The sequence below is a fragment of the Mycteria americana genome, chromosome 9 (assembly GCF_035582795.1).
Source record: "Mycteria americana isolate JAX WOST 10 ecotype Jacksonville Zoo and Gardens chromosome 9, USCA_MyAme_1.0, whole genome shotgun sequence".
Taxonomy (NCBI): domain Eukaryota; kingdom Metazoa; phylum Chordata; class Aves; order Ciconiiformes; family Ciconiidae; genus Mycteria; species Mycteria americana.
Window position 1 is genome coordinate 16,048,906 of NC_134373.1, and position 27,643 is coordinate 16,076,548.

The 27,643-nt window shown below is 45.9% G+C and overlaps 2 protein-coding genes across 4 annotated transcripts; one reads left to right on the forward strand and one right to left on the reverse strand.

The window, feature by feature from the left end:
• Positions 1-3,632: 3,632 nt before the first annotated feature.
• On the reverse strand, positions 3,633-19,968 carry CYP20A1 (cytochrome P450 family 20 subfamily A member 1). Of its 3 annotated transcripts, none has more exons than XM_075511627.1 (13): positions 19,810-19,968; positions 19,065-19,114; positions 18,811-18,977; positions 13,560-13,705; positions 12,718-12,885; positions 11,962-12,040; positions 10,176-10,291; positions 9,711-9,765; positions 8,194-8,314; positions 7,194-7,305; positions 6,487-6,551; positions 4,524-4,613; positions 3,633-4,354 (listed from the first exon to the last, which is right to left on the reverse strand). In XM_075511627.1, exons 1-13 carry the CDS (start codon positions 19,879-19,881, stop codon positions 4,204-4,206), a joined length of 1,392 nt encoding a protein of 463 aa, XP_075367742.1. In that variant the 5' UTR covers positions 19,882-19,968; the 3' UTR covers positions 3,633-4,203. The 3 variants fall into 3 exon arrangements, with proteins under 3 accessions (XP_075367742.1, XP_075367743.1, XP_075367744.1); XM_075511628.1 differs by having other exon boundaries at positions 19,837-19,948; XM_075511629.1 differs by lacking the exon at positions 19,810-19,968 and adding an exon at positions 19,232-19,309.
• Positions 19,949-27,363, forward strand: LOC142414418 (alpha-aspartyl dipeptidase-like). The gene is made up of 8 exons (XM_075511630.1): positions 19,949-20,119; positions 20,209-20,297; positions 21,550-21,624; positions 22,213-22,292; positions 23,676-23,849; positions 25,347-25,406; positions 26,228-26,310; positions 26,860-27,363. Exons 1-8 carry the CDS (start codon positions 20,019-20,021, stop codon positions 26,936-26,938), a joined length of 741 nt encoding a protein of 246 aa, XP_075367745.1. The 5' UTR covers positions 19,949-20,018; the 3' UTR covers positions 26,939-27,363.
• The last annotated feature ends 280 nt before the right edge of the window (positions 27,364-27,643 follow it).

The window sequence follows — 27,643 nt, forward strand, 5'->3', positions numbered from 1 at the left end:
CCAATAAACTGTAGACTTCACTCTGCTGATCAGAATACATCTGTAACCAAGGATCAATGTCAGGGAGCCCCTTCTGTAGCATTAACAGAAGCCTTGGGAAGGTCATACATGGCCCTGTTGAGGGGCGAGACCCTACAGATCTCTCCTGCTGTCAGTGAGAACGCGTACATAGCACCCGAGACAGAAAGACCGAGAAGGCAATGCTACTTACCTGTAAGTTAAGCAGTACCAAAATGTTCAGGAACAAACTATGCAGGTGAGATAGATATATTGTTTTCCCAGTTTGGATTGCCAGCAGCCCCAGGTTCCTATAACTGCACAGCTAATGGGGGAGCTGGCACGAGAGCTGCCCGAGGTATTTTAAATCAGCAAACGTCCACTCTGCCCAACAACCAACATTTACTTTTGCAGCAAGTAGGACAGAAGTTGCCAAGACCATCCTTTCCATTTAATGACAGAAAATAAAACATACAGCCCTCAACTCTCTGCTGCATGCCACAGCCATTACCAGCAAGTCCTTAAACTGCTGGGAATCAATTAGCGGTGGCCTGACTGCTCCTGGCACCTGTGCTGGCTGCCTGCTTCTGAGAGCAGCAGGTTGCATAGGCACAGAGATATATTTAGCCTCTTACCTTCCATGAGTTTGTAGCCCTCTGTAGAAGCTTGTTCTACAGTAAGAGCCCAAGGAATGAAATTACAGCTTTTCAAAACCATCCTGTGGAATCTGTGAAGCAGCTTTCTGGTGTAGAGCAGGAGTATGAAGCATAAAAAGCAATAATTCCCTATATTATAGAAGCAACCTCCCCCTCTTGGCTTTGTTCCTAGACTAAGGCATTTTTTTCCACAGGTTGCAATGCTTGCCCGCATCGCCATGTTACAGCCAGAAGGGTCTCTGGGCCTTAGATGTGTCCTTGGTGCATGGGTCTCAGCAGGACTGACAAAACCCTGTTCTCTATTGACTGGACTCCTGAGATTGGCTATCTGCTACAGTGCAGGTGCTGACTCAGGCTCTTCCCCAGGCTGGCATCTAACAATGCTTCGGCTTTGGCTGCAATCTTGTGACACATCTAGCATAGCCTCCCTATGCCCAGTCATCTTTTTTTTTTCCCACAAAAGTTGTAGGAACATAGCAGTGTTGAGATTTCAAACCCCAATCCCTGTCAAATGCAGCTGATTTGGCCCAAGGGCTCAGAAGTTACTTCTAGTAAGAAGAGAAAGGGGAAAATGGCCAAACATAAGTGGGGAGGGGGACGCGCTCTACAAACACAAGTCTTCCTTAGGAAGACTTAGAACCAGCTGACTGTGCATGCCGGACAAGGGGTGAGGGGAGAAATGGGACAAAACTGGTATTTCAAGCTTCCAATCAAAATAGATTAAAACTTCATGAGAAAGCTCTGATCCATGAATGTTCCCATACAAAAAAGGGGGTTCGCTGCACAAGAAAAGGATCCACAGCTGGGCTGAGGAGTATTGCACTAAATCTTGAGAGTTAGGCTGTTTGAAATGACTGACACACAGAGCAAGGAATGGAAACTTACAGACTTCAGCAAGCAACGTGGCTGTGACCTCAGCGTCACTCTGAGCAGTGCAAAACAAATGCTTGAGAGCGCCTTACCCCCCTCCTTTCCCTCCACGCTCAACACATTTCCTTAACTGATGAGTCAGGGTGGTTTTTTGACAGCAGTTTTGAGCAAACACAAACTCATCGTTGGCTTTCTCCAGCACTTTGGGCCACATTCTTCTCTCCTATCAGTCATGGACTCCTGGAGCATGCTTGGTTACTGACCTGGACTAAGAGCACAGTCTTACAGGATGCGATACCTGTGCAGACTGACAGAAAATTAGTAACAAATTATATGGAATTACTCCCATTTTTGATTCCTGTAACTGGGGAAGGGCTGTTGCAAGGCAGTCACACTGGCCCGTACAGCTCCAGCAAGGCAGAGAAATGCTGTAGTAGAAGTCAGGACAATTACACTTGGGAAGCTTTTCTGGTGTCTGAAAGCTTCACTCCTATGACACTGCTACAAGAAACCAGGTCTTCGCCACTCAATTATATGACAGTCAGCTATTCCTTGTCCGGTTCCTAGCAGGGACAGTGCTATCCTACCATTTTTTCCTCAAGAAGGCAATAACTTAGCCTCCATTTTGCCTCCTCTGCACACCAGGGATGCTTTAAAGTAAAATTCTTTACCACACTGATTTCTCCAGAAGGTTTAGGAAACATCTGCAACCTTCAAGAAAAACAGGCCTTTTTGCAAAAGCAGTGAAGCAAAGCCTAACATGAATTGCCATTGGGGACATGACCAACCTTCAGTTAAATGGAGGTCAGATTAGCAAGAGCTTTCTTGCAGTTCATTATAAAAATCAATGCAAGAGAGGCAGCAAGCTGAACTGCACAACCCTCCTTTTTCTGCCCAGCAGACAAAAAACAGTAGAAGAGCATCTCTGTCTCACCTCTCTCCCAACATGAACTGCACTGGCGGGGGTCTGAATCTCTACAGCTCCACCAAAAGCAGAGCTGACACATTAAACCCAAGAGCAGAATTTTCTTTGTCTGGTGCCCACAGAGGCTGGCATCAGACGTTAACCGCATAAGAGCTGACAGGACTGCATTCAGGCTGGCACTCAGCAGCAATACAAGAGCCACAACATTTTATAAGAGCAGCAGATTTCCTGACCTGGAAGGTGCCGGTGAAAGGAACACTGTCTGTAGAAAGGGGAATTGCAGCTACCAGGTATGTGTCCCTAGGTAAAGTGTGCCCTGTCTGCAGAGGCAGCAGACAGGAGCTCTAACGGGAGCCACACGCTCCTGGCCTGCTCTGTGGTGCATCGGTAGCTGCGTGCAAAAGCAGCTCGGGCATACAAAGCTGCAGGCTGAGCAACACCTCGCCTACCACCACACAGCTTTTGGGTGGGAAGGGAGCTAGGAACTGGAGCTAACACAGAAGTCAGGTTTATGGGGAAAAGACTTATAAAGATCAGGTAAAGGGTGATCCTATGTAAGGGGGGGGCGGGGGGAAGGGAGAAACACAACCTGAAAAGGAAGTCAGATGGCAATTACTCCTACAAGATGACGGGGTAAGAGGTTCCTGCCTCGCAAGCCGTTCAGTGGGGCTCTGAAAAATCTTTCAGGAGCTGGCCTATGATGGCCAAAAGAGAAAGAAAGAAGCAGGGAAAAGCATGTGAACACGTGGCATGCGATGCTGCTTTGGCTGGCACCTGTTCTGGAGGAGGAAAAGGATTCTTTGAAAGGCTTTTAAGTTATTAACGACATTAATCCAGAGCCCTATAAAATCAGCACTCTCCCTTTCCAGTGTTTGCATGACCACTCTCATGCTGACCCAGTGCTGAATGAATTGCAAGCATCTGTCAATTTCTGATGCTGATTAGACTAGACACTGCCCTCCGAACTGTCAGGATAGAGAATCCCTTTCTCGGGGCTTTGTTCTGTGGTTTTATTTCATTTCGTTATATTATTACTGATGCTTCTGTTTTCTCAGGGGCCAAACCAATTTTATTCCTCTTGGTTTACTAGCATTTCTCAGCCATCCTTTCTCTTGCAACCCCACAGCATGGCAAGATTACACAGCAAGAGAACTGGTGGTGCAATTCCCACCCCACTTTATTTCTCTCTTTCTCTCTCTCTCACACACACTCACACATACTTCTCACAAGATATATCTGCTCTTCTTGACAGTTATAGCTATAGCTCAAGGGAAGGAAAGACACTTTGAATAAAAATACCTATATATAGAGAAAGGCTTTGTCCTTGTGTCTCCAAGGTCTTATCTAGCTAGGATCCAAGAAGAAGCATTCCCCTGGATAAGAGAAGCACTCTTATCCAGCTCTGGCTGCTGTTGGAAAGGGGCTGGATTAACCAGAAGTCTGGTCTTTGACTAGCTGGCACCCAACAGTTCGTACATACACCACTGCAAGGTTTTGTTGCTTCCTTTGCAGTGGTTTGGCCAGAGATCCAAAAGCAAATGTAAAAAAGGCATACAGATTAAATCTACTTTAATATGACTACTAGTCGAGTTAGAAAAAGTACCCAAGAGAGGTATGCCATTAAGAACCTGGAAGGTAACAAAATCCGGATGTAAAATTCCTTGGCTGAATCAGTGTGGTGCCAGCATGATTCCCCCTAAGACGCTTGCTCAGAACTTCACTGCTGGCACTTTTAGCCCCTTGTTTTGCTTGCTCTTAGCTCCTCTTAGACACTGTGATCCAGGCTTCCTCCTTTGGTGAGGTTACCAGCTCATATTTGGTTTCCATGACTTGTCCTTTCACTGGGTGGAGATACAGTTTCCTTACCAGAACACTCAGCAGAACTGTAGCCACCATATAGGCAAACCTGAGGGAAGAGGCAAGAGAAAAGAATAAAAACCTTGCTATGATGTAAATCCACCAAAGGACAACTGCCAGCTTGGACAGATTGTCTCAGCAGTAACAGGAAGAAGCTGAAAGCACCTTCTCTCCTGTCTGCCACAGACACACACAAAGACCTCCTTCCCTATGCTCACCTCAACTCCGGGCACTCCTGGCTTCCTGAAAACCCCAACAAGGAGAGGTTTTTCATGGCCAATTCCTCATTGAATCTCTCTGGGTCAAACCTATGAAAGACAAAACACACTGAGGCTTTCTGTGCGGGCACAGGATCCTTTCCCCGGACACATGTGCGCACACACACAAGTAAGAAACTGGCAACGAAATACAGAATCTCACTAATTTTCTCTCTCTAAATCATGCTGGATAATTCCACACAGATATATGAAGGCAATTGTGCATCCACTCCATCTATGTTCCCAGCTGGTCAGCTGTGTCCCAGCTTGGTCAAAATGCTGATAAACTGAGTTAGTGTGACAGAGGGCTGGAACTAATATGCATTACCTCTCAGCAGTGGGCATTTAGCTTGAGTACACAGCTGAGCTGATGCTGCTACCTGCCCCCTATTCCCCTCCAGGGCACATACAATCTGATTTGTCTCCCTCTCTCTCCCCCCCATCCCTTCCTCTCTCACTTCCAAAAATATTTCCCTTTTCTTCTTACCCCTCACCCTTCTCTTCAAGCAGCTGGTGTGTGTATGTGTATGTGCTGGGGGAGGGAAGCTGGTGACTCATTCAAGTGAGAAAAGTGGTTTCCAGCATTAGGATAGTGGAGGCTGTGAGAAAACTATTATCCAGGGCTGGCATGAATTAAAACAAGATTCCCATAATCAACTAACCACAGGGAGACTAATAAAATATCATTCAATTTAAATATATATATAAAAAAAAAACAAACAGGAAATTTGATGGATGGAAGGCAGTTCTCTTTCACTTTCTGCTAAATATTTCTGCTTATACTTCAAGCCTTTGGCTCCCTGCCTAAACATCCAAGCTCTGCTTCTACCAAGGTGAAAAGGCATGTGGGTGCTGACCCTCAGTAAAAGCAGCATCAAACTTACATTGAACTGAACTGGCAAATTACAGATGTTGTAATAGGAAAGAAAATGCAGCTGCCTAGCAAAAAAATAGGAAGGGCAAACAGCCACACACAGTGTTTTTGTAGAGTAGGTAGGTGAAAGGATCACAAAGAGCTGATCTCCTATCTCCATCACAGAAACACACATCTACCTCAGGCTAACCTCAACCTTCTCCTTGGAATAAACACACTGTGTTCATAGCAGTCCTCACTGTCCCTCCCACGAGGCCGCAGCAAACCCTTCCTAAACACAGTGTGTGTCCTATCCTAGTGGGCAATCCCTGCCAAGATGCTCATAGATCAGTGTATCAATGCCTGACCCTTTTGTAAGAGCTACACTTGCGGGAGAGGACAAGTGCTGTTCTAAAGGCTCTATTCTTTCTCCTAAATCTCAGCTGTCTGTTCTCTCTGTCTAGAATAACTGACCCACATTTTTTTCCCAGCCCAAGTGAAGTATGTAAGATACATGTTAAAATTTGCCACCTGGAGGCCACAGGAAGCTACAGCAATTTTTTCTTTAACCTCTGAAATGCTGGCCTGGATCCAGTTTTGTTTTCACAGATAGAAGTAATGAGGTAGAATTTTCCTTTCCCCTGAAAAAACAAAACTTCAGACTGACATCTCCTCCCTTGCATCATTGTTTCATGATGACAAGCAGTGATTCCAAAGCCATTCAAATCACTGTTTCTCTCTCACAGAAAACCTTAAAAATAATTTACCAGCATTTGCCAGGGAAGCTGCGTGCGTTTGTGTGTGTGCATGCAAAAATATTGTTATTAAACTCTAACACACACACGCAGTGTGGAGCATGGGAGGATCGTGACTTGAATTGCCACAAAATCCCACCCATGGAGACAAACAAACCAAGACCTTCATAAACTGATTTTCTTACAGGCTCCCTTTCATCTCCAAAATCTGCTTAAGGCAGGCCCCGCAGCTAAACAGGCTGTGCTGTAAGATCTAAAGAATATTAATTAAAGAAGGAAAGGAATTAGTTGCAATAGAAGTCTTGATTCTACATACTTGTACGGTGATGGCCACGATGAACTATCCTGCAGCATCACACCAAGAGCATAAAGCACAAGTGTCTGCAAAGAAAATTAGGAGATGTATGTCAGAGCAGAAAGAAATGCACAATTAAAGACACCTCTGGACAGCCCTGCTGGATGATGATTATTCTGTAGACTACTCATATCTATTAGGTGGATTAAAAAGATAACATGCTATATTCATCTACAGATTTCCATAATCCATGCCCAAATGTTAGGATTTTAACTTCTAAGGCCAATGCTACAACTGTTGGCGGTTAGAAAGGGTGTGATCCCGTTCCTCTACTCTTGCTGCCATGTACGTATGGACTACTTTATTCTCTGCAATGGAAGGTACCACTCTGTGTGGGAAATATGGGTGATATGATCAGGCCTGAAATCATGCTCTTTTATGCACAACTGAGCCCATAAGCCCCTTCAAAAGATGGTGGACCTTGCAGACCCAGAACTGGAAGCAAATCTGCTCAGCAAGAGAACATTAATTCCCAGAACCTCTCCCACAGAGGAACTGCAGGGCAAACTTTGAGCTAAATTGTACTTTCTGATGACAGAGCAGCTGCTCAGGTTCAAGAGTGTCAGAAGAAATGGTCTTCCTGCCTCACCCCTCTGCGGGAAGAAGAGGAAACAGCAAATTCCCCTCCAGGAAAGGAGAGTGGCCTAGTGCTCCCAGTACTGTCCTACCTCTTTGGGGATAGTATGTTGGTCGACTCTGCCGTCCAGCTCCTGCAGCTGTGCAGCGATGGGAGTAAGCTTTGCTGTTCGCACTGTCTCACAGAGGACTTGCCGACAGTATCTGCAACCAGTAAGACTCGGTTAGTTTAACCCTCCCAGAGAGAAGCTTGTCCATGTCCTTGTGGCAGCAGGGAGAGCTGTCACCTGCTGCATTTAGGGTCACAGTCTGCTCCTGGAGCTGTCTCAAGCCACACTGAGGCACTGCATCTTTTTTCTGGCAAGGAGTCCCAGCATCTTTGCAAGAAGCATTAAATGTCATTATCAGCTTTTAGGGAAGGTTATCGAAATCTCTCTTCACCACACTTTTTTCAGATTTTAAACCAGACTAACTTTGCTAAAAAGCATAAACACACCAGCCCTTTTCCTGGACCTCGCACCCATGCAAGAAGCAGCAAGAAACCCACATATTCAATACTCCCTTACTGAAACTCTAACACTAGTCCAAATACAAAATGCACCCAGTTGCACTAACAGATGCAAGAAAAATAAAGGCACACTCTTGACCACTCATCATCCTAGTTCTGTGGCCCTTTGAAAAGATTATCCCATACTTTCTCTCTAAATATGTCTAACATGAATCCAACTGTTAAAATGACTGACTACCTCTACTTTTGGAAAACTAAGACAGAAATCAAACAAGACAGTAAGCAAACAAATTTTGGCCTGGCAGCCAGGGCACTGATTCTGTGCTCTCCTCTGCCAATGAACCTAAAGGGTTTCCTATAGACACCCTGAAGAGAGCAGCTTGGTCCCCACGTCTGGAGCCCTACAGCAGATTCTGTGCTGCAAGTCATCCTGTGGTTTGACCACTTCCAGAAAAAAGAAGGGAGTAGCTTTTGGATGCCTTCTCTTGGCCCAGTACAGGCTGGGCATCAGGCTCCAGCACATGAAGCCCCTGTCCTCACCACATGAGATAACCTTCCTTTGCAGTTCCTTCCATGGGACCCACCTGAGCTGCTCGATTTTCTCATGTGTAATTGGTCCCTTCCCCAGAACACGGTCCATCTCCTTGTAGAGATTCTGCTGAACATCTTCTGAGGTTGTCAGGAAATAGACTGCCCAGGTACACACTGAGGAAGAAATCAAGACAAGACTGGACCCAGAAAATTCAATCCTTTACAAACTGCATTTGGTTGTCTTACTTCCTGTATTTGCAACATTACTTTTTGACCCAGAAAAGAGTGACCTCTGTTCACAGCAGGCTGTACCGATTCTGTATTCAGTGGCAGGAGTAGAGGCTGAACTCCTGTGTAACAAGAGACCCTGCAAGCTAAAATTCTCTTTCCAATGCTATGAGGAGCTTAGGGAGCTGTGCAGGAGACCGAGCCATTCAGCCTCACAGCTCTGGAGAAGGGACCACACAGCCCAGCAAACCCTGGGGAACCAGGGTTATTAGACCAACCATGCCAATGAAAGGATGGTCTGTCCAAAGTATCAGAAAACGCCCTTATTTAGGGCATTCCCCAGCACATCATAGGTTAGTGCTCCAGACAGCCAACACCTGGGCCTCCTGACAGGGAGCAACAAGAACAGTACAGCTCTCTGCAGCAGGCTGGCCAGCACTTGTCTCCCCTATATCTATTTTGTGAGGTACTCAAGAGATATCTTCAATAGCAGAGTGAAAAAGAAACCTTGCATAACAAATAAGCGTGTAGGACGCAGTTTCCCTAAAGCTACAAGGAAATGTTTCTACCACTCCAAACTGTCTATTCATGAGAACTATCTGGAATCCCTGAAGAGTCCAGCCCCTTAAAATGCCAGTCTTCCTGGAGTACTTAGAGAGGATATTCTCTGGGGAGAGTATTATCACAGTTGCCAAATTTACTTTCCACATTCTTTTACACCCAGCTGCACCTGGGAGGTTTTCTTTGGAGTCCCAGCCCCACTGGCTGAGATACAGAGCCTGATAATCATCCCCCTATTGTAAGAGATTTTACACAGCTCCAGTTTGTATTTTTATTTGGGTTTTTTTTCTTCATAATCTTTGCACAAATCCCAAAGTAGCTCCTTTGAAAGTCTTCCATACATGGAACACACCTATCCTCCAGAAATTCAAAGCGGCCAGTCAGATTCCAGTACTCTGCTCTAATTTCCTTCCCATGTGCCAGAACCTATTTTACAACATGATCTTTGTGGCTTACATCTTTTGGTGCTTTTTCATTAAATTTAGCATCAGTTGGCTGGGGTTAGAATGCAAGCGAAAAGCATTCTAAATGCAAGGGAAAAAATTCTAAGGTTCACCAAAAGACTGGGAAGGTTGTCAAACACAGCTTAGTTTCAACTCACTAGCTGTGAGGCTGTGTCAAGAGTCCGCTGTAAAATTAGCTTCTTCTATACATCTGCAGCTCAGGAGAAACAGAATGATTAATATAATTTTTTATTAGCCTAGAATAAGTCTCATGTCATCACACACAGTTTTAGACAGCTGAGTGTAAGGATGGAAAGTTACCTACAATCTGTACTTACAGTTAGCCGTGATTATGCATCCTGCCAAGGAGAAAATCATTGTATCTTCCAGAATCTAGGAAATAAAATCTACTTCAGAGAGTGAAGTTCATAAGACTGCAAAGATAAAAAAAGAAGTGGCACATTCTCCATTCAAGTGCATGAAATCTCTAGTGCAGAGAGCAGGAAACCCATCTAGAAGACACAGAGTGAACTCTCTACAGAACTTCCACTGGAACGGCACATGAGACATGCTTAATACTAACATACTTCTGGTTTATAAAAATAGCAACAAAGCAGTGGCGAGGCAAGCTAGCAAAGTCTAATGCAATTAAACATTGTAGGAATGGAAAAGAATGAGAAACCCTGCTTTAGTAAGGAATCTGACCTAAGATGCAAAAACTTAAATTAATCAAAGGCTACAATGTAATGAGCTTGTACTAGCGAAAATCCATTACTGTGTAATGACACAACAGCTGCACAGACCTGCTGGTCACTCAGGCTCCCCTGCAGCAAGGTGTCTATAAAGATGTGCCTGTTGAATGATCTGCCTCGGCGCTCCTTTGTAACTTTCCTTAAGGTGGATTCCATCTCCATCAGAGCTTTGGAAGCAAAAAGAAATGTTTATTTTAAAATAATCTGGCCATCCTGAGTGCTGCAGAGAAGCAAATCCGTCTCCCCAGGCAGATTTTCAGACCAGCTGTCCCTGCTGGGCTCACTTACAGAAGCAGCCTCTGTTACATGTTACTGTCAATTTGGCAGGCGGTATCTCCAATTTAGTTGAAAATGTAGGAACCAAATAAGACAGGTTGCCTATAAAAAGCCACCCTTACAGGTATAACCAAGACATGTAGTCTATGAGCTGACTTCCACCTAAGTGGAAGTCAAATAACAGTTAGTGGTGAACCACCAGAGAATGTGTTTAATCAGCCCCCGTAAAAAACGTTTGAGCCAGGGAACAGTAGTTGCATGGCCTATAGAGTTATAATTACTAATGTGTTACAGCACCTCCAGCCACTGATGGTCTCCCTTTTGCTAGGCATTCTACAAGCATGGTGCAAGAGGATGGCTCTGTGCTAAAGACTCTCCATAGACCGAGAGAGGAAGGTGGGGAAAACATGTGAGGGTTTTGGCACAGAGAGTCCACATCTGAAGATACCTGGGTGCCTAACTCCTGGTGGCTGTTGTGGGAGCTGTGGGGAGTTAGGGACCTAGATGCCATTGGCTGTCTGATTTAAATGACCTACTCAAGACCATCCAGGAAACGTGGAGCAGAAGATGGATCTTAAACTCAATTTACCAAGGCCCAGTTCAGCCCCTTCGTCTTAGAACTACCCTTCCTCCCTCCTTTCTGCATAGGAAGGCCAGTAACACTTAAACACCAAGCCTTACTATCTGGAGTTTGTGAAATTCTGTCCCAATGCATCATCCTACTACAACTCAGGAACAGTCCTGAACAAGTGCCCAGGGGAGAAGCCCATTTTAATGGGGCAGTAGTTGTCCTCAGGTTCTGAAACCCACAGAACCAGCAGCATAAAGAAGGAAACACTGGGTTTGGAGGATTTACAAGCAAATCTTTAGTTCTAGATACAAGCTACTTTTGTTTAACATCTTATCAATCAATACTGAAAGGCTTTAACTATTAACAACGAAAAAGACAGGACAACCAAAAAATAAAATAACTTACTGTGAAATATATGAGAAATAAAAGCACTGCCATAACAGACCTGAAAATCGTGTTACCTTGTAATAGCACACCAGAGGCTATCACATGGAAGGTATCCATCAAAGCAGCACCTCTGTACTTGTGTCTCCTAGCCTGTGAGTGACTGTCTGGCAGCACATTCACCAAATGGTGCATCGTAAGAATGACCATACAGGCCAAACCAAGTGGCTCCACCTGTCTCCACCTAGCACAGTTGCCTGCCTCCAAGAGAGGTCAAAAGTGGACACTAGGGAACAGAACAGGAAGGGAGCAAGCACAAGATACTTCCCAGGATCCTCTATCAGCCTCCAGACTGGACAGACCCTAGAACCAGACCTGGAACTAGAGTTCTAGCCCTACAAATTTCTTGCGCAATGGCAGGCTTGTCACTCAACTCCAAAACAATGATCTTATGCGAGAGTAAGGACACAGCTGGTAGCTTATGGCACGATGATCAACTCCGCAGAAAAGCCAAGACAGCTGGGCAAATTAAGTGCTTCCATATGCTAGCTAACTCTAAGTATTAATCAGAGTGGGAGGAAGACCGTAATTTTGGGAGGAACCTACCGTCTTCGTAGAGCTTCTTCCTAGTCATGTTTTTGTCAAGGGATCCATCCAAGAAACCCTTCCCAATCTCCGACCAGATCTGAAAGAAGGACAGAGAAGAGCACCATCACTCACCACAGGCTGAGACTCCTAGGACTCGTCTATTCTTCCCTATTCAGGAAATGAAAACACCAAGTCAAATGAAGACTTCCTGTGAATACGGAACTGGTCTTCTCTTTAGGACACCATGTCCCATTCCAGATATTACATCTATGATAGCTGAAATTGAAATGAAACAACTGTAATTACAACTGTAGGGGAAAAGACATGAGAATCTTGAACGGGAGATAGAACTGTTTCTTTCCCACCCTATCACCAGCAGATTTAACATCCCCAGATGTGGACACAGCTTGGAACCTCCTTGGATTTTCCTTTCTCCACAATGCCACAGAGCCTCTGAAAAGAAGTTCCACTGGCATTCCCAGTAGAGTTTAACTGACTTAGGTACCAAACACCTCTCAACTGCCATTGGATCTGGGTTCCCAATCCCCACGGAACCTTTAGAAACACCTTAGACTAATGACAGCAGGATCAGCAGTAGGATCTTTCTAATAGTTTCAGCGTGGGACAATTGAGGCAGAGCCCTCAAGCTCTTATGCTTAATGTTAGCTTAATGTTAAAGTCTCAGCAGTAGCTGCTACTAAACTGTACACAAGCTGTGTGCTGTTGGCGTGGAAAAATATAATAGGAGATTTCCTAGGTCTTTTTGACACTTACTGCATCATGGTGCCTGCGGAATCGGATGACTTCCCGGTCATCTTCAAAGCTGCTGCCCATAGCTGTCTGTGTGACAGACTTCATGGCAAAGCCCAGCATGTGCTGGCAGAGTGGCACATGTTGTGCCTCAGGGAGGGAGAGCCATTTGGCTAGCAACTCTTCTGACAGCTTGAGAGGGAAGGAACCATTAGTTGGCAGTAATATCAGCAGCCTATTTACCAAACATACCCTGGAGACATTCCCACCCAGTTCCTAAGGCAGACCACACTTTCATGGCTATGGCATGAAGCTACACTCTTTCCAGGGTTTCATTCAATTTTTAACTTAAACAGTAACATTTTAGCCTCAAATCTTCTGCCTCTTCCCAAGGTTTTCCCCCAACAAGGCAGCCCTGTCCTCCTCTCTTGTTCCCTCTGTCACAAAAGAAACCTTAAAACCTTCAATACTAGTAGCTCCAGACTAGGAAAACAGATCATATTCTGGCTGCTAGACTGTCAACAGAACAGTTCTTCACCTGTTTGTGGTCCCAATAGCTGGTTCCTTACTCCTCCCTCCTGTCCTGGGAAATAAATCTAGACTCCAGATGCTCCAGTATCTTTAACTGCATCTGGTATCTTGGCATAAAAAGTCATCAAGCTCAGCCCTTCCCCCTAACCCACTGGAGCTAAGAGAAACCAAATATTCACACCGTGCTTGAGTGGGCAGAGGCTGTTCGCTGTCTCAGATGCTTATATTTTCAGTACTAATTTGAATGCAGCTCCTTTATCCTAGTGATCATTCTCACTAAACTTTCCCCTGTGAGCCACACAGGGCTTCTCTGCTGTACAAAGGCAGTTACGCACCTTCTGGATGAGAGCAAAGTTACTTTGCAAGGACTTGGTCACACCATTTTCATACAGCTTTCTCCTCATATGGCTCTCTCCTGTATCCCCATTCAGGCTGGACTGGTACCTCAAGAGGGACTTCAGCATTGTCTCAAAGGGATCCACTGAAAGCAAGTAAAGGAAACACCATTCATAAGTCAGGCAGTCACACCACCTAGGGATGATGAAACAGCAATCTCTTTAATCGGGCACTGCTACTTCTGGGCAGTGAGCAAGGCATGGCTCCTTCCCCCAGGAACAGTCTCTTTGGGGTGTCAAGCTGCTCTTGCTCAGTGTGGGCTGGGACCTCATAAGGTCTCTTCTCTGTGGCAGGGTACCATCCTGTGATCAGCTCCCCCTGCAGAGGTTGCCTGCTGGCTCTACCAAGTAAGTCTTTAGTAATAACACCTTGGAAGCTTGTTCCCAGCTTGCCAGTTGCCAGCTGGTTGTGCCAGTGACTTGGTGACAACAGTGAGCGTGGCATGCTCCTTCCCCTTCTTTTGCAGCCTGATCTGCAGCCCCTCTAGCACATTCCCCCTTGACATCTGGTGTGCCCTCCTGCCCTGACCATGGCTATGCACTCAAGACATATCAGCTCGCATGAGATTTAGCCAGATGTTGCTCTCTGCACTCCTTACCTTGCTTCACAGCCGCAGCAAACCTCATTTGACACCCTACTGCTCCTGCATGATTTCTCTTGCATGCACTGAGTTCCCTGCTGATGAGCTCTTCCCAAACTAACACCTACCCCTCTCAGTCAGGGCTGCCTCCAGCAGAGAAGCTCTTACAGAAAACAGTACCCCACTAAGCTACAGAATGCTTTCTACTTCTAATCACCTTGCTTTCCATCCTCCTTCTGCACAGACACTTGCAACAGTGTACAAACTAGACAAAAACACATATCCTCCATCTTCCATATCCATGGCTCACCTCAGATTTTTAACTCTGAATTCCACCACCAGGGGCCTCTACTTAATAAATTTGCTAAAGTATATTAGGTGTCAATGCAAAACTGTGCAATAAAGCATGGCATATGCTTTTCCCTTTCTGTAAACCTTTCTGTGGGTCTTGCAGAACTGGCAGAATCTTTAAAGAACTATTTGGAAGCAGCAATCAGGGGGTTTTCAAGAGGGATATTTTCACTGTTTATCACAGTCTGTTATTTCTCCCAGACAGAAAGTGAAACCTCTGAGGCATCAGAAAACATCAAGGCTGGGCTAGACACATATGACTCTACCAACTGTGGATGTATCTAGGATTCCCAGCAGAGATCAGGGCCTCATTACGCTACTGGACAAACATACAAGAAGAGACAATTCCCACCGGCAGAGGACTTACTACCTAATGACACAAAAGCAGCTAATGAGGCCAGAGGCATGAATATGGTAAACTTTCCTAAATGCTCTTCTCTTTCATCATTTCCCTTCCAATGTTTTTAAGCTCTGCATCTCACCCTCTTTCCCACTTGGAATGACAAGGAGTATGTGCATGTGTCTTTTGGCACAGCAGATGGTACCTGCGGCTCTCCATGTGGAGCAGGCCGTTAATGTGACTCCAGAAGCTGCTTACAATTCCTCCTCCAAGGTACTTTGCCATGGAGTGGCGGCTGCTATTCATGCCACGATTCCCTGCTGACTGGCCCTGGCAGAACTAGGCACAGCACTGGGGTAGCCAGAAAGACACACGGCTGGTGGTAAAGCCCACACAGCAAATCTGGCAAGCAGAGGCATTTGGAGAGGCCAGAGGATGCTTAGCACCAACACCTGCAGAAACTGCAAAGTTCTCCTGGTGCATATGAAAGAAAACTGCTGGATCAGCCATGGGCTCCATTGTTTTCTCCCCTGTCCCTAGTGCAAACTGGCAGTCCCACGCCACTGATACACTCGCTGTTGTGAACTCAGGACTGCAGAGCCCAGGCTGCCCTTTGCTGAGGGCTGGCCCTGCCTCACAGTATTTAGGAAACAGCTTTTGCTCCACAGCTATGGGAGGCTAGTGAGTCCACAAGGCACAAACAGAACCAGAGCTCTGTTTCAGAGACAGCTCAGTCTCAGAGACAGAGCTCTGTCCTGCCAGCACTTCCACAGACTTCTTCCTTTGTCTGGAAAAGACCTCTAGGGTTACATTTTCAGTCCTCTTAGTGAAGCATATCAAAATTTCAACTGTTCCTTCCACTTACAAGGAACCTCATCCCAAGAGCCTCAGAGTGCTGTCCTGGACACCACTGTAAGTAAATATGGAGAAAAGATCTATCTCTGGATAGTCAAGACAGATGCCAAGTAGAACTGAACATCAGAGATGGAAAGGATCTCTGAACCTGCACAGTACAAATGCACACAGAACAGCAGTGAAGCTGTCCTGCTCAAACAGGCCAGGACCCATAGCTCCATCCCCAGCATTCAATGTGCTTCAGGTTCATTGTCCCAACCCAAAAGGAGACATCAACTCATGGGAGTTTTCCAAGTGGGCCTCTGAACCCACCGCTCCTGGCAATCCTGAACTAGTCCACCCTGTTCACATCCACACCCTTCGCAGGCCTGGACTGCTTCCCCAGAGCCTCTCACAGGAATCACCAGTATCAGCAGCAAAGTTTTACTTCCTCTCAATTCTCCTTGCAAATTAATCTCAACCAAGCTTAAGAGGCCATGAAAACGTACCAACTTCAAACACTGCTTTAAGCATGAGGAAAAACAGTCTCCTGGTATTGGGAACCTGTTAACAACTATGAATGCAATTAGTCCAACTTCAAGGCTCTTATGAGAGATGCACTATCAGCACCTCTCTCTCTCTCTCTCTCTCTCCAAGAAGTTTGGCCATACCTGTGACACACACATGAGACAAGAGGAACCTTCCTATGCTACTTGGAGCCAAACCCCACACCTCAAATTTGGAAACCAACAAGCAGCCATCTATGAAGAGCAGCTCTGGCCTCAGGTACCCCAGCAGACTGAGGAGGAGTCACATGGCAAGGGTTTTCAGGTGGGGCTGGAGAGTCAGGAGTTGGATATAACCCAGTCCACAGTGGGCTATCTCCTGCCCCACAGCACTGTATGCACAGAAGAGGTACAGGCAAGGCCAGGTCTCCAACAAACTGCAAGCTGCCCAGAGCCAGTTGGTGGCCGAGAGCTACCACAACACCTAATCCCACTCACCAGGAAACGATACAGGAACTGTTTTGCTACAGCCCCTCAGCTACTACGTGTTGTTTATACCTCAAAGCTCCAGGAAAAACAATCAGTAAGATTCCTCACCTCTAATAAAGTTTGAGCACTTCTTGCACTTAAGCATCAGTGCTAAAAGGAAAACACTGATACAACTATCATCGCTGCTTTTTCAGGTCTGAGTTCAGGACAGATCATGAGAACCCTCCTTCTTAAGCCTGCTGCTGCTGCTGCCTTTGCGAGGATCCCCCCATAAGCTCTTCCTTCTGCTGGGCTGAACACGCTTTCCCTGCCTCCTCCTGCATGACAGGCTCCCCACTCCTCTGAGAGCACCGGCAGCCTTTCTTTACACTTGCTGTATTCAAAATCATGCCTGACTACAGAGGTCAGAGCCGTACACAGGATTCCAGGTCTGGCTCATGTTCATCTTGTGCAATAGCCTAGAGGCTTTTCTCTCTCTACAGAAAATACATGACTCAATGCACCCTTTTCTTTTTTTCCATGGCCATGTCATCCTGCAGGCAATTAATACAGCCTGCTCTTGCCCCTCCCCTTCCCGTTTCTGCTACCCCAGCCCTCAGGGGTACCCATCTCCTTGCTCCAACACTCTGCTTCACTGTGTTGACAAGGGGTCACAGCATGACGCCATCAGGGCAGGCTGCTAACATAAGTGGGAGTATTTCACCTCCCCAGCCCAGCATTTCTCTTTCCCAACACAATCCAGGCACGCTCCCTCTTTCACTTCTCATATCCCATTACCTCCAGCTTCAGTGATGACCCAAGCAGTGTCCAAGCAAATGCTGAACTGAAACCCTGACAGAAACACAGTTCTATCACTTTCCTGGTCTAGAAGTCTAATTATCAAAGAAGTATGGCATGCATTTCCTACTTATCCCCATACTTAAAAAATATGTTTAGCCCTTGGCATAGCAGGACGCCAGACTAGTCTGTAACTGCCTGGGTCACATTTCCCTCACTGAAGTCCAGGCACTGTATTTGTTTTTCTCCAGTATTTGGGTACTCCCAAATTCAGTACATTTCTGCGAACTTGCCTGCTCAGGGGCCTGTCACCACTTGTCTGAACTCTGAGAAAGTGACTGCCTGCTCAATTTCTCCCTAACACACTTGAGTGCATTCAGATCTTTCAGGGTGGGTTTCCACCTTCTGGAGTGCCATTGCTATCGACTGTGTCTTGCTGATCTTCCTTAACTCCCACTACTTTCCCAGATCATCACCAATTTTTTTTGAGTCTGTCATGCAACTGTACAAGAAGTTTACCCATCATAATCCCAGCATAAAGTGATACTGAGATATCCGCCTGTGCCTAAAGACAGCCTACAGTATCAGGTCAGAGGTGTGCAACCAGCACCTCATTCAACCTTATAAGCTGAAAACTGGAAAAACAAGAGGTTAAACCCAACTATTAACTGAGTTAACTTATTGTCTGTGATCACCTTAGGAAGCAAAACACCCACCTAAGAGACTTAAACCATAAATTAAAATATCCTCCCAGGACTGAGAGGGTCAACTCGGCTACCAGCACCACCGACCGCTTTCAAGTCTGGAAGATCACAAAATTCTACATGCCAAAGAAAAACAAAAGTTAAATAACTTCTTCAAATAATACTTTAAAAACCTCCCCACTGAACCACAGAAGGGAGCTATCACAAACTAGCACAGTTCTTCTCAGACTTAATTTAGCGAATTTCCCCCTCTTAAATTGCATTTCAATCTGCTTTTAACACGTATGTCAAGTTGCTACAGGATCTTCGCCTTGCAGTTCCAAGTGACTAACAAGCATGATACTTTCCATAAATATTTGCCTGCAGGGAGATGGTAAAAGACACAAGCAGACTAATTTCTTGATGGTCACTGGGCAGCAGCAAATATCAGGTCACTGATATTCAAGTCCAATAAGCAGGACCAAAGACATACCTGAACCACCATATCAGCTGCAAACTAAGTCTCATTTTCTTTCTACTTAGAATGAAATCCTAGCTTCCTTTGACATAGGACGCCCAGCAAGGCCAGAAGGAACACATGGACTCAAAGACAAAGCAAAGGACACTTACACAACCGGTTGGGGTTAATATGTTGTTTCAGGAGACCAATTGAGCCAAGGCTGACAACAAGACGCCTTCCGAACCAGAAAGAGACCAGTGGGCCATATTTCTCATGCAGGTTTGCCAGGAACTCATGCAAACTGCTGCTGGCAATGATATCCGGCAGGTTGCCATCCCTGAGAAACACAAAGAGGATATTTGGTCACGAACAGCATCCACTGGCAAGGCTGAACTTTATTGATGTGAAGATGGAAAGCACTTACTTTTCATCAGTTGGAGCGAGTCCAGGGATACCTGATGCTTGCCTAGATGCCTAGAGAGTAAAAGGAAATGCGTCAACCTCTTTGAACTTAGGTTTTATACAAAGCCCCACCACAGCTTTCCAGCAGGAGAGCTGGATTTTCCTCATCAATACTGCTGCACTACTTACAAACATTAAACAAAAGCTGGATAAGCCACATCTTTAGGCCTCAAACCTGCTAAGGCTTATGAAGCTGATAACTGTAAGTGTGTGCCCGGTCCCACTGGCTAAACGGGGATTATTCATCTGGTTAGATGAAAGATCCCTGCGTAAAGATGTAAAGGGTCAGGTTTGCAGCGTAGACCTTACCCCCAGGTTTTGCCCTGGCGATCTGCACAGGTGCAAAACTGCAAGGTGAGCAGCTAAAGCCTTTCTAAGAGGGATTCACCGGGGCACGTAAGGCATGAGGTGTGCCAAAGCGGGCGGGCAGGGCTGCCCCGCTGGCTCGGGAGGGCCGGCCGGCACCGCCCTGCACGACAAGCGCTCCCGCGGGCGCCAGCCACGTCCCCAGCAGGACCCGGGCCCCGGGGCACCAGCGTGGGGCACGGCCAGGGCGGGCCCGAAACCCCGCCCGAGCCCGGGGGACGTGGGAAGGGGCCGGGGCCGCGCGGGGCGCGGTGGCGGGTGGGCTCCGCGGCCGCTCGCTCCCTACCCGCCTGCACCGGGGGCCGGGCCGAACCCCCGCCCCCCCCCGCCGACGGCATTACCGGGTAGAGGTAGAGCACGGCGCCCACCAGGATGAGCAGGAAAGTGACGGCAAAGATGGCGAAGTCCAGCATGGCCGGGCCGGGCCGGGGCGGCGGGAGCGGCGGCGGCTCGGCCCCACCCCGCGGCCCGCCGGCGGGGCAGGAAGGGGCGGGCCGGGCCGGGCCAGGCTGCGTGCACCGGCCGTGGGCAGGGCAGGGCAGGGGGCGGCATGGGGGGTCCGCGGCGCCTGCTGCTGGTCTCCAACTCCACGCTGCACGGAGGGGGGTACCTGGGCCACTGCCAGCAGCACATCAAGAGCTTCCTCGGGGAGTAAGCGCTGCGCAGGGGCTGCGGGAGCCTGCCCCGGGCCGTGCCCCGCCTGCGCGGGCCTAAGCGCTCTTTCCCCTCTCTCCTCCCAGGAAAGTGAAGCGGGTGCTGTTTGTTCCCTACGCCCTGCACGACCGAGATGCCTACGCCCGGACCGCCAGGGAGAAGTTTGAAAGCTTGGGTAAGGCTGGCCCGCCCCGGGTGCCGAGTCCCTCGGGCAGCTGCTGCGGAAACGTCGCCTCTGCCGAGGGCAGCCGTGCCGCAGGGGCTGGGCAGCACCCGGGCGGGCACTGCAAACCGCTCTCTAAGAGGGGATGAGGCGGTGAACGCCTCTGGGCAACCACCTCTGCAACAGTCTGTTTTACCGGGGTCCGAAGGGGGGAAGAGCTGCAGAGCGCGGTGGAGAGGGGCTTGGCTGGCTGCGCTGCGCGCTGTGAAGTTACGGCCAGCAACGGGAGTGAGAGCAGCAGGGAGTTGGCTGCTAACTTCTACCTAGAAGTAGATGCTTTAGAGGCCTCTCAAAGAAATCTTGTTGCAAACACTTCTAACCACTTCAGGGAGGAAGTTTTTGTTCCTGAATACTAAGTGGCATCTTTTTATCCTCCTTAATCACGTGGGGGAACACTTCTTCCCATGCATCTTAAACCTCTGGTCAAGCCACGCGACTACTGGTGTTAAGTGAAGACCATTACTATAATGTACTTCAACCAGGCAGATATTTCCATCATGAACAGCAACTGAGCTTTGCTTCAAGCAAAGATCTTTCCAGAGCAGCCTACAGCAACACCTCCACCTAATATTTATCACCGTTCAGGCTAACTTTGGACCTGTTACTGTAGTAATAATCAGTACTCACTTCCCTGGGCAGCACACTTTGCTCCTTGTCTTGCAGAAAGATTGCTGCTATCAAATGTCCATGTTCTTCTGGCTCTCCTGGCACTTCCTGTACTCAGTGAACCCCAGCAAGGCAAATCTGTCAAAGCCAGACATTTTAATCATGACATAATAATACTCGGATAAAAATACTCGGATCAGATATTTGCACTAGTAATGCTAGACCAATGATGGCACATCCTGTTCAGACTCACAGCCAAGCTGAAGACTGACAGCTTTTTCCTTCTCTTATTTTCTAGTTAGCCGGTAATGCTCAGCAGGACTTTGCGCCTCAGCCTGCACCTGCTGAGTGAAATGCTCTGCTCTTAGACACTGAGCACATATATCCATACAGCAAACATTTCCTTTGGCATAGCTGGATGCAGAAGCCCTGCACTAATGTAGGACGTATACTCTGTTTTATGTTGTAGAGTTCTCTGAAATTTCCCTGGTTGTCTGGCAAGACATTTGGCTTGGGGTCGGGGGGGCAGGGAGGGATTGAACATGGCACATTCTTCCACCAAACCAAAGTGGCAAAGGTAAATACTTTTTCATTTAAGGTTATGGGCTGGACAGTATTCATGAATCTTGTGATCCAGTGGAAGCTGTGAGGAAATCTGAAGCAATATTTATCGGTAAGTTTTACTTCATGTTCCCTGGTGAGGGTTTATATAGGGCACTGGATTAGTCCTGCTCCGAGCTGGCATTGTAGAGACAACAATGAAAAAGTTGGGCCTAGCAATTATTAGAAACTACAGAAAACAGTACTTTAACTGGGAACAGTAAGACCCTAAATTTAGTGATGGGGAGGGAAGGAGAGCTCTATTAATGGATCTTCATCTCCAGTAAGTTTCAAATTATTCATTTGAACAGTACTTCAGCATTAAAAACATGATCATCACAGCTGTATCATCACTACATCAAGTCTAAGAAGATTCAGGGCTACTGTGCTCAAACTGTGTGTAGTCCTAATACCATGCTTCTGAGTGTTAGAACAGCGTCCACTGTCAAAGAGCCAGCATCAGTGTTACAAGGAGGACTCGGGACATGAGCCCGTGGCCTGCCCAATGACCATTCTTCTGAAGCTTCTGGTTTTCTGCTGCTCAAAGCAGGATACTACGCTGAATAGAGCATAGAAATCATTGAGCCTGCCAAGTGTGTAAAGGCTTCAATTAAAACTGGTGGTGAAAGCATGTTAAATAAGCTGGACTGTCTTTCTGCAGGAGGTGGGAACACATTCCGTCTCCTGAAAGCTCTCTACGACAACAGTCTGATACAGGAGATCAGAAAAAGAGTTCTTGAGGTAAAAAACACAGGACTCAGGCCAAGACTGAATGGCAGGATCTCACGCATAAGCTTTTGTTCAGACAAATCCAAGTTGATTCTACATCTTTGTTTTTAATGTACTTCGACTATTGAGCCATATCATGCAACCTGGTGGACTGAAATCTGTGGCCAAATAAGGCTGTCAGTAGTCACTGAAGCCTGAAAAGACTAAGGTCAGCAATCTGTCTTTCTAGGGCATTTTCCCAGATGTGGGACTGCAAGACCTTTGCATGTACAATGCTGCATAGTACATTAGAAGTAAGCCCCTCAACTTAAAATACCAATGAAGAGTAGTGCAGGATTGAATCTATGTAGAGAAACCCTGTTTTTCAGCTTGAGATGTCTACTTTGTATCTTCTTAATAGATATAGATGTGTTCAAGTTGCAGGTTGTTTGCTAATAAACAGAAAATAGAGTTGGATCCATACATGCCTTTTAGACAATGTCCTGTTAATGTTGAAAATGGTGTCGTTACCTTGTACTTCCTTGACCTGGAATTGAGAGGTACAAGTGCCATTGAGCCCTTCTGATCAGCAGCCCCATTCTGGCTGGTGACTCTTGTAAGGCACAGCAAAGATACACCATTCATGGAGGAGAACAGAAGCAAGGTGTTCCCCTAGCAATGTGGAACTGGAAACAACTTCACAGAGTTTTATGCAAGTTTGAAAAGGCCAGCTGCTAAGAAGAAAGGTTAGCTAGGCTGTCTTAATATACAGAAATTCAATGCCTGTTGTGGGCAGAAAATGTTCGAGCCTCAGTGAAGTCTAGATAGCTATTTGGTTATATTAGCACCAGTTCTCTCAAGATAGCTTATTTTTACAAATTGTTCAGCATTATCCATATACTTGCATGTTTGTGTGGAATCCTTCCATGTACAGCATAGTACATAGTACTATGTGCATAGTAGTAATACCTAAACAAGCACTAAACTGGCTGGTCACAGTACTGGTAAGCTGATGCTGTGGCAACATTTTACTCGGCTTCAGATGGTCTACTCTCTTCAGAAGCTAGTTCAGATATTGCCTGTAACTGCAATGTATAGAAGTCTCTCTTCTTTTAATAGCAAAGCCCAATATATGCATTGACAACCTTACCAGTTCTCTCTTGTGATGGGGTCACAGAGTTGTGAGTACAGGACAGTCAACAGCTAGTTCTCTGACAACCGTGACATATACAAACTATTGCCCACCTCAAAACCTGAATTCTTGTTCTTCTGCTTTTCACCTGTAAAGTTAGCAGTGAGCTAAGCTAGAAGGACTAAGTCTGATCTGATTGCTAAGTCTCTGAGACTGATAGAAGATGCTATAAATGCAGTTCCTAGTTGTGATACTGCATACTAATCATTGCTTTTGTCTTTCAGGATGGGATTCCTTACATGGGATCCAGCGCAGGAACTAATGTTGCTACCGTCAGCATCAATACTACCAATGACATGCCAATTGTTTATCCACCTTCCCTGCAGGCCCTAGGTTTAGTTCCTTTTAATATTAACCCCCACTACCTGGACCCAGATGTTAAAAGCACTCACATGGGTGTAAGTAAAGCACGCCAGAGCTAACACAGTTAACCAGGGTGCAGAGGTGTAACGATAGCGTGCATTTGCGAGGCTTACAAAGCTATAGAATGTCTAACAGCTGCTCCCTAGAGCATTTCGAAATGCCAGTGAGGCAGTAACATTTTACTCCCTCCTAAAGCTTTTCTTTGAGTGGGAAGGGGAGTTGGCAACAGTGTATCTGAGGTGGAACAAAGTGTTTTTCACAAACAGAAGCTGTACAATGTCTGAAATACTGTTGCTTCATACCTGGCATGGAATTGGCTGTCAATTGGGGGGGAGGGGCGGGGGGCAGCAGGGAAGAGAGAGAGAAACTTGAAATGTTAAGATGCAATGGACTGTGTTTCTGGAAAGTCCTGCCATAGTCTGTCTTGCCTGCTGCTTGAGAAGACCTAACTTAAACATACATTAAGAGGCTTAAATATATAAAGGTCTGAAGGAACCATCAGAACAGGGAGATCTTGAGATTGCATGCAAACCTGTTGTGTAAGAAAATACCTGGGCGCTAGGGTCCAGGCAGAGCACACACCCTGTGATGTCCAGTACTGAGCAAGCACATGTACTAGTATAGCTGAAAGAAAAACACTTTAACCATCAAGCACAAAGACTGACATCTCCACTATATAGAGGAGCTGATTCCTCAGGGAACAGTTTCTGTGGTGCATCTTTTAATGGCCCAAATACTTTCCTCCTTGTAATCAAAATTTCTTCATGGTTAGAGGAAGTATTAAGAATTAGGGGACATGGAAGAGGTGGAGGATCAGGGTGTGCTTCTAGAATTTAGATGAAGTTGTAGGTACTCATTTAATCAGCTTGTCACTAGATAAGCAGGCAGTCTTTTCCCTATAAATAACTTTCGCTCTTTCCCGAGAGGAGGCTGGAAGCTCTGTGCTGTACCAAGTCCCTGCTGTGTTCCTGTGTTTCCTTACCAACAAATCCTTCTGGTTTGATTTCTTTAACTACTGTTGCTCAGTTCAGCAGCAAACCCTCAGGAAACATGGCAGAGCTGTTCACAGAAGGAAATTCGCCAGTGTAATGCCTACTTGAGGACAAACAAGCAGATATTTAATCAGTGGAAATCCATGGTTCACTACCCTCTTTCATGAAGATGGCATCTCAGGCATTTGCTTCCACCACCTTCCTCAGTGCTCTTGTTCTGAGGGTGCGCACATAGAGATAGCATTAAAAAAAAAAAAAGGCAGCAAGCTGGATGAATTGAGCGAAAGTTTTAAGGCTTTTCAGGGTGGGGAATATGTGAGTTCTGTTTGATCAACCTACAGCAATTGCTGCTAGTGATGAAGGGTAAAATACATCTCTATTAAAGTAAATCCTGCCACTTCCTTCAATACATTAGTCTAATGAAAGCATTAGTGAAGTGCCTGCTTTGTTTCATGTTATGAAATTGCTCAACCTGCTACTTGGATAGCTCCAAGTCCTACCTTACTGCCTGGGCAGCTAAATCTACACTTGTTATTGCAGGAGACAAGAGAGGAAAGAATTCGTCAATACCATGAAGAACCAAACACCCCTCCAGTTCTGGTGAGTAGTAGTTCCCAGTCAGGAAGCTCATGGCTGTTGCATGGTAAACATTTTAAATGCATTCTTGCTAGCTTTCAGTGTGGGTTCCCCTGCCTGACAAGCCTTACAGAACTGTGGCATGGAAGGCTAGTTATATTCTTACTAAGACCTTCAACCTTGGATTTTGCTCACTTGCAGAAAATGGGTTAGAACAAATGAAATGCATTCTGCCTACTAGATGCTTGGAGTCCTGTTGCAGGTGTATTTTAGGCAGCTCTGATCTTTCCAGTCACTGGCCACCAGTCATATGTTGTATGTTGGGGGTGGTGTGCATGCAGATGGTAAGATACCTCCTCTTAATCTTTTTGCAGATACTCTTAACTTTATGTTTTGTTTTAACCTCTGTAGGTTTCTGAATTTGCTCATGCAGTAGTAATTACAGTATGTCTATCTGGGGAAGTGGGACCTCTGGGTTTCCTGTCCCTGGGCTTGAGCTTGGAGTATAAAAATTGTGCTCTAACAAACCCAGCTGGCTGTTGCTTGGCCCAAGCCAGATCTAAGAATGGTGATAGCAGAAGTAATTGTGGAAAAAACACATCTTCCTTTTCTCCTTAATGGTTTCTCCTTCTTTATAAGGGAAAAATAAAACAAACAAGAAAACCAGCTTCTAAAAAAAGGTAACACCTAATTTTGTCTTGGCATCTTTGTTAGCAATAGGTGAGCAAGAAAGTCTTGTTTGTAGTCATGGCGAGCTGCACTAAGACTGGCCTGCTTGTGACAAACGTTCATTCTAGCCTTTCAAATAGCTTGAAAATAACATTAAATGTTTCCACCTACATTAGGGCTTGCGGGAAGGTGCGATGCTGCTCGTGGAAGGAGACAAAGCCACCTTGCAAGGAGTGACAGGAGCACGTCTGTTTTTGAGGTAAATACTTCATTTGAATTTTAATTTATATCCTCCTTCAGATAGAAAGGAAGAGAGACTTCTATTAGACTCCTGGCACATGCTGCCTGTCCCCCACGTCAGAAGTTACTTAATCCCTTGCTTCCATTTCTCTTTGGGGAAAACATGAGTATTGCTTTATGCTCCAAAGGAGCAGGCAGTATGACAGCACTCTGAAGGATGTCTAACTTACCGGTTAAGTGCTATGGCATCGCATCCATTGATACTTACATTTCCGATCTATGGTTACCGTTCACAGAAAGAGCCCCAATAGTCAGCTCTGTTACTGAAGGCCAGGGGAATGCCAGTTCAGCCCTAATGCATGGAACTCTAGAACAAGGGAACTCATGTCTTTAGTCATATAGCATTACTGAGAAATCTCATATGTATGTCCCATGATGCAGGCAAGGAAGGGAGTCAAAACTCTGCTTGTTATGAATAAGGATGCCTTGTTCTATCCCTAGTAACAGATGGAAGCACAGTAGTCCTAGCTCCTGTTAAAGCTCACAGCATGGTTTGTCTTGTTTACAGGGGTAAGAAACCAACAGAACATGAGCCTGGAACAGATTTCAGTTTCCTCCTGATTGACAGTAATCTCCAGAATCCGTAGCCTTGCATATTCTGCAGCAAAAGTCACTATATGGGAAGACAATGAGGAGGAAGGAAAGAGATGCTTCTAGTCCCCAGGGTGGGTGGAGAACCTTAGCTTTATAAATAAAGATAAATATGCATTAGTGGGCTCTTTTCCCCACCCTAATTCATGTCTCAGACATCTCTCCTTCCCAGCAAAAAGACAATTTTTATTGCAACACTTGAGTAATCATAGCTATTCTTAGTCTGAAAGGGTCTGTACATTCATGTATGCACTTTGATTCCTTCCCCATCAAAAAAAAAAGTTACTTGAACACAATTAAGACAGGACACTGAGTCAGCTGTTCCTACTGCCTTCTAAATGAAAGAATTGTTCATTTAGTGTACTCCTACACTATTAGTTTCATTTTTGCGCTAGTAATAAAGGAGAAGTTATGCATTCAATTACTTTTATTTGCTTCAGATTCATGTTAAATATATACAATGCTAATTATGTACAAAAGTGTGCACGTTAAAAATTGTCAGGTTACAAACTTGCAAATCCTAGAAAAGTGCAAAATTTTAAAACATCTTCCACCATGCTGTACAGAAAAAAAATCCATCCTTAGCCAATATACACACTCTTAAAACATACTGATCAAAACAAAGACAGACATACAGTATACTCTTAAAGCACCCAGAAGGGAAAAAGATATTGCACAGAAGACTGACAGCAAGTTCATTA

What these genes read in the sequence shown, in the direction of transcription:
- CYP20A1 (XM_075511627.1), bottom strand. Translation starts at nt 19,881, where the DNA reads ATGCTGGACTTCGCCATCTTTGCCGTCACTTTCCTGCTCATCCTGGTG. An exon ending in TATTAACCCCAACCGGTTGT is followed by an intron (nt 13,706 to 18,810) that starts GTAAGTGTCCTT and finishes ACTTGCTTTCAG; the next exon opens with TGGATCCCTTTGAGACAATG. An exon ending in GAGAAAATCGAGCAGCTCAG is followed by an intron (nt 7,306 to 8,193) that starts GTGGGTCCCATG and finishes TACTGGTTGCAG; the next exon opens with ATACTGTCGGCAAGTCCTCT.
- LOC142414418 (XM_075511630.1), top strand. Translation starts at nt 20,019, where the DNA reads ATGGGGGGTCCGCGGCGCCTGCTGCTGGTCTCCAACTCCACGCTGCAC. An exon ending in ATCAAGAGCTTCCTCGGGGA is followed by an intron (nt 20,120 to 20,208) that starts GTAAGCGCTGCG and finishes CTCTCCTCCCAG; the next exon opens with GAAAGTGAAGCGGGTGCTGT. An exon ending in ATCTGAAGCAATATTTATCG is followed by an intron (nt 21,625 to 22,212) that starts GTAAGTTTTACT and finishes GTCTTTCTGCAG; the next exon opens with GAGGTGGGAACACATTCCGT.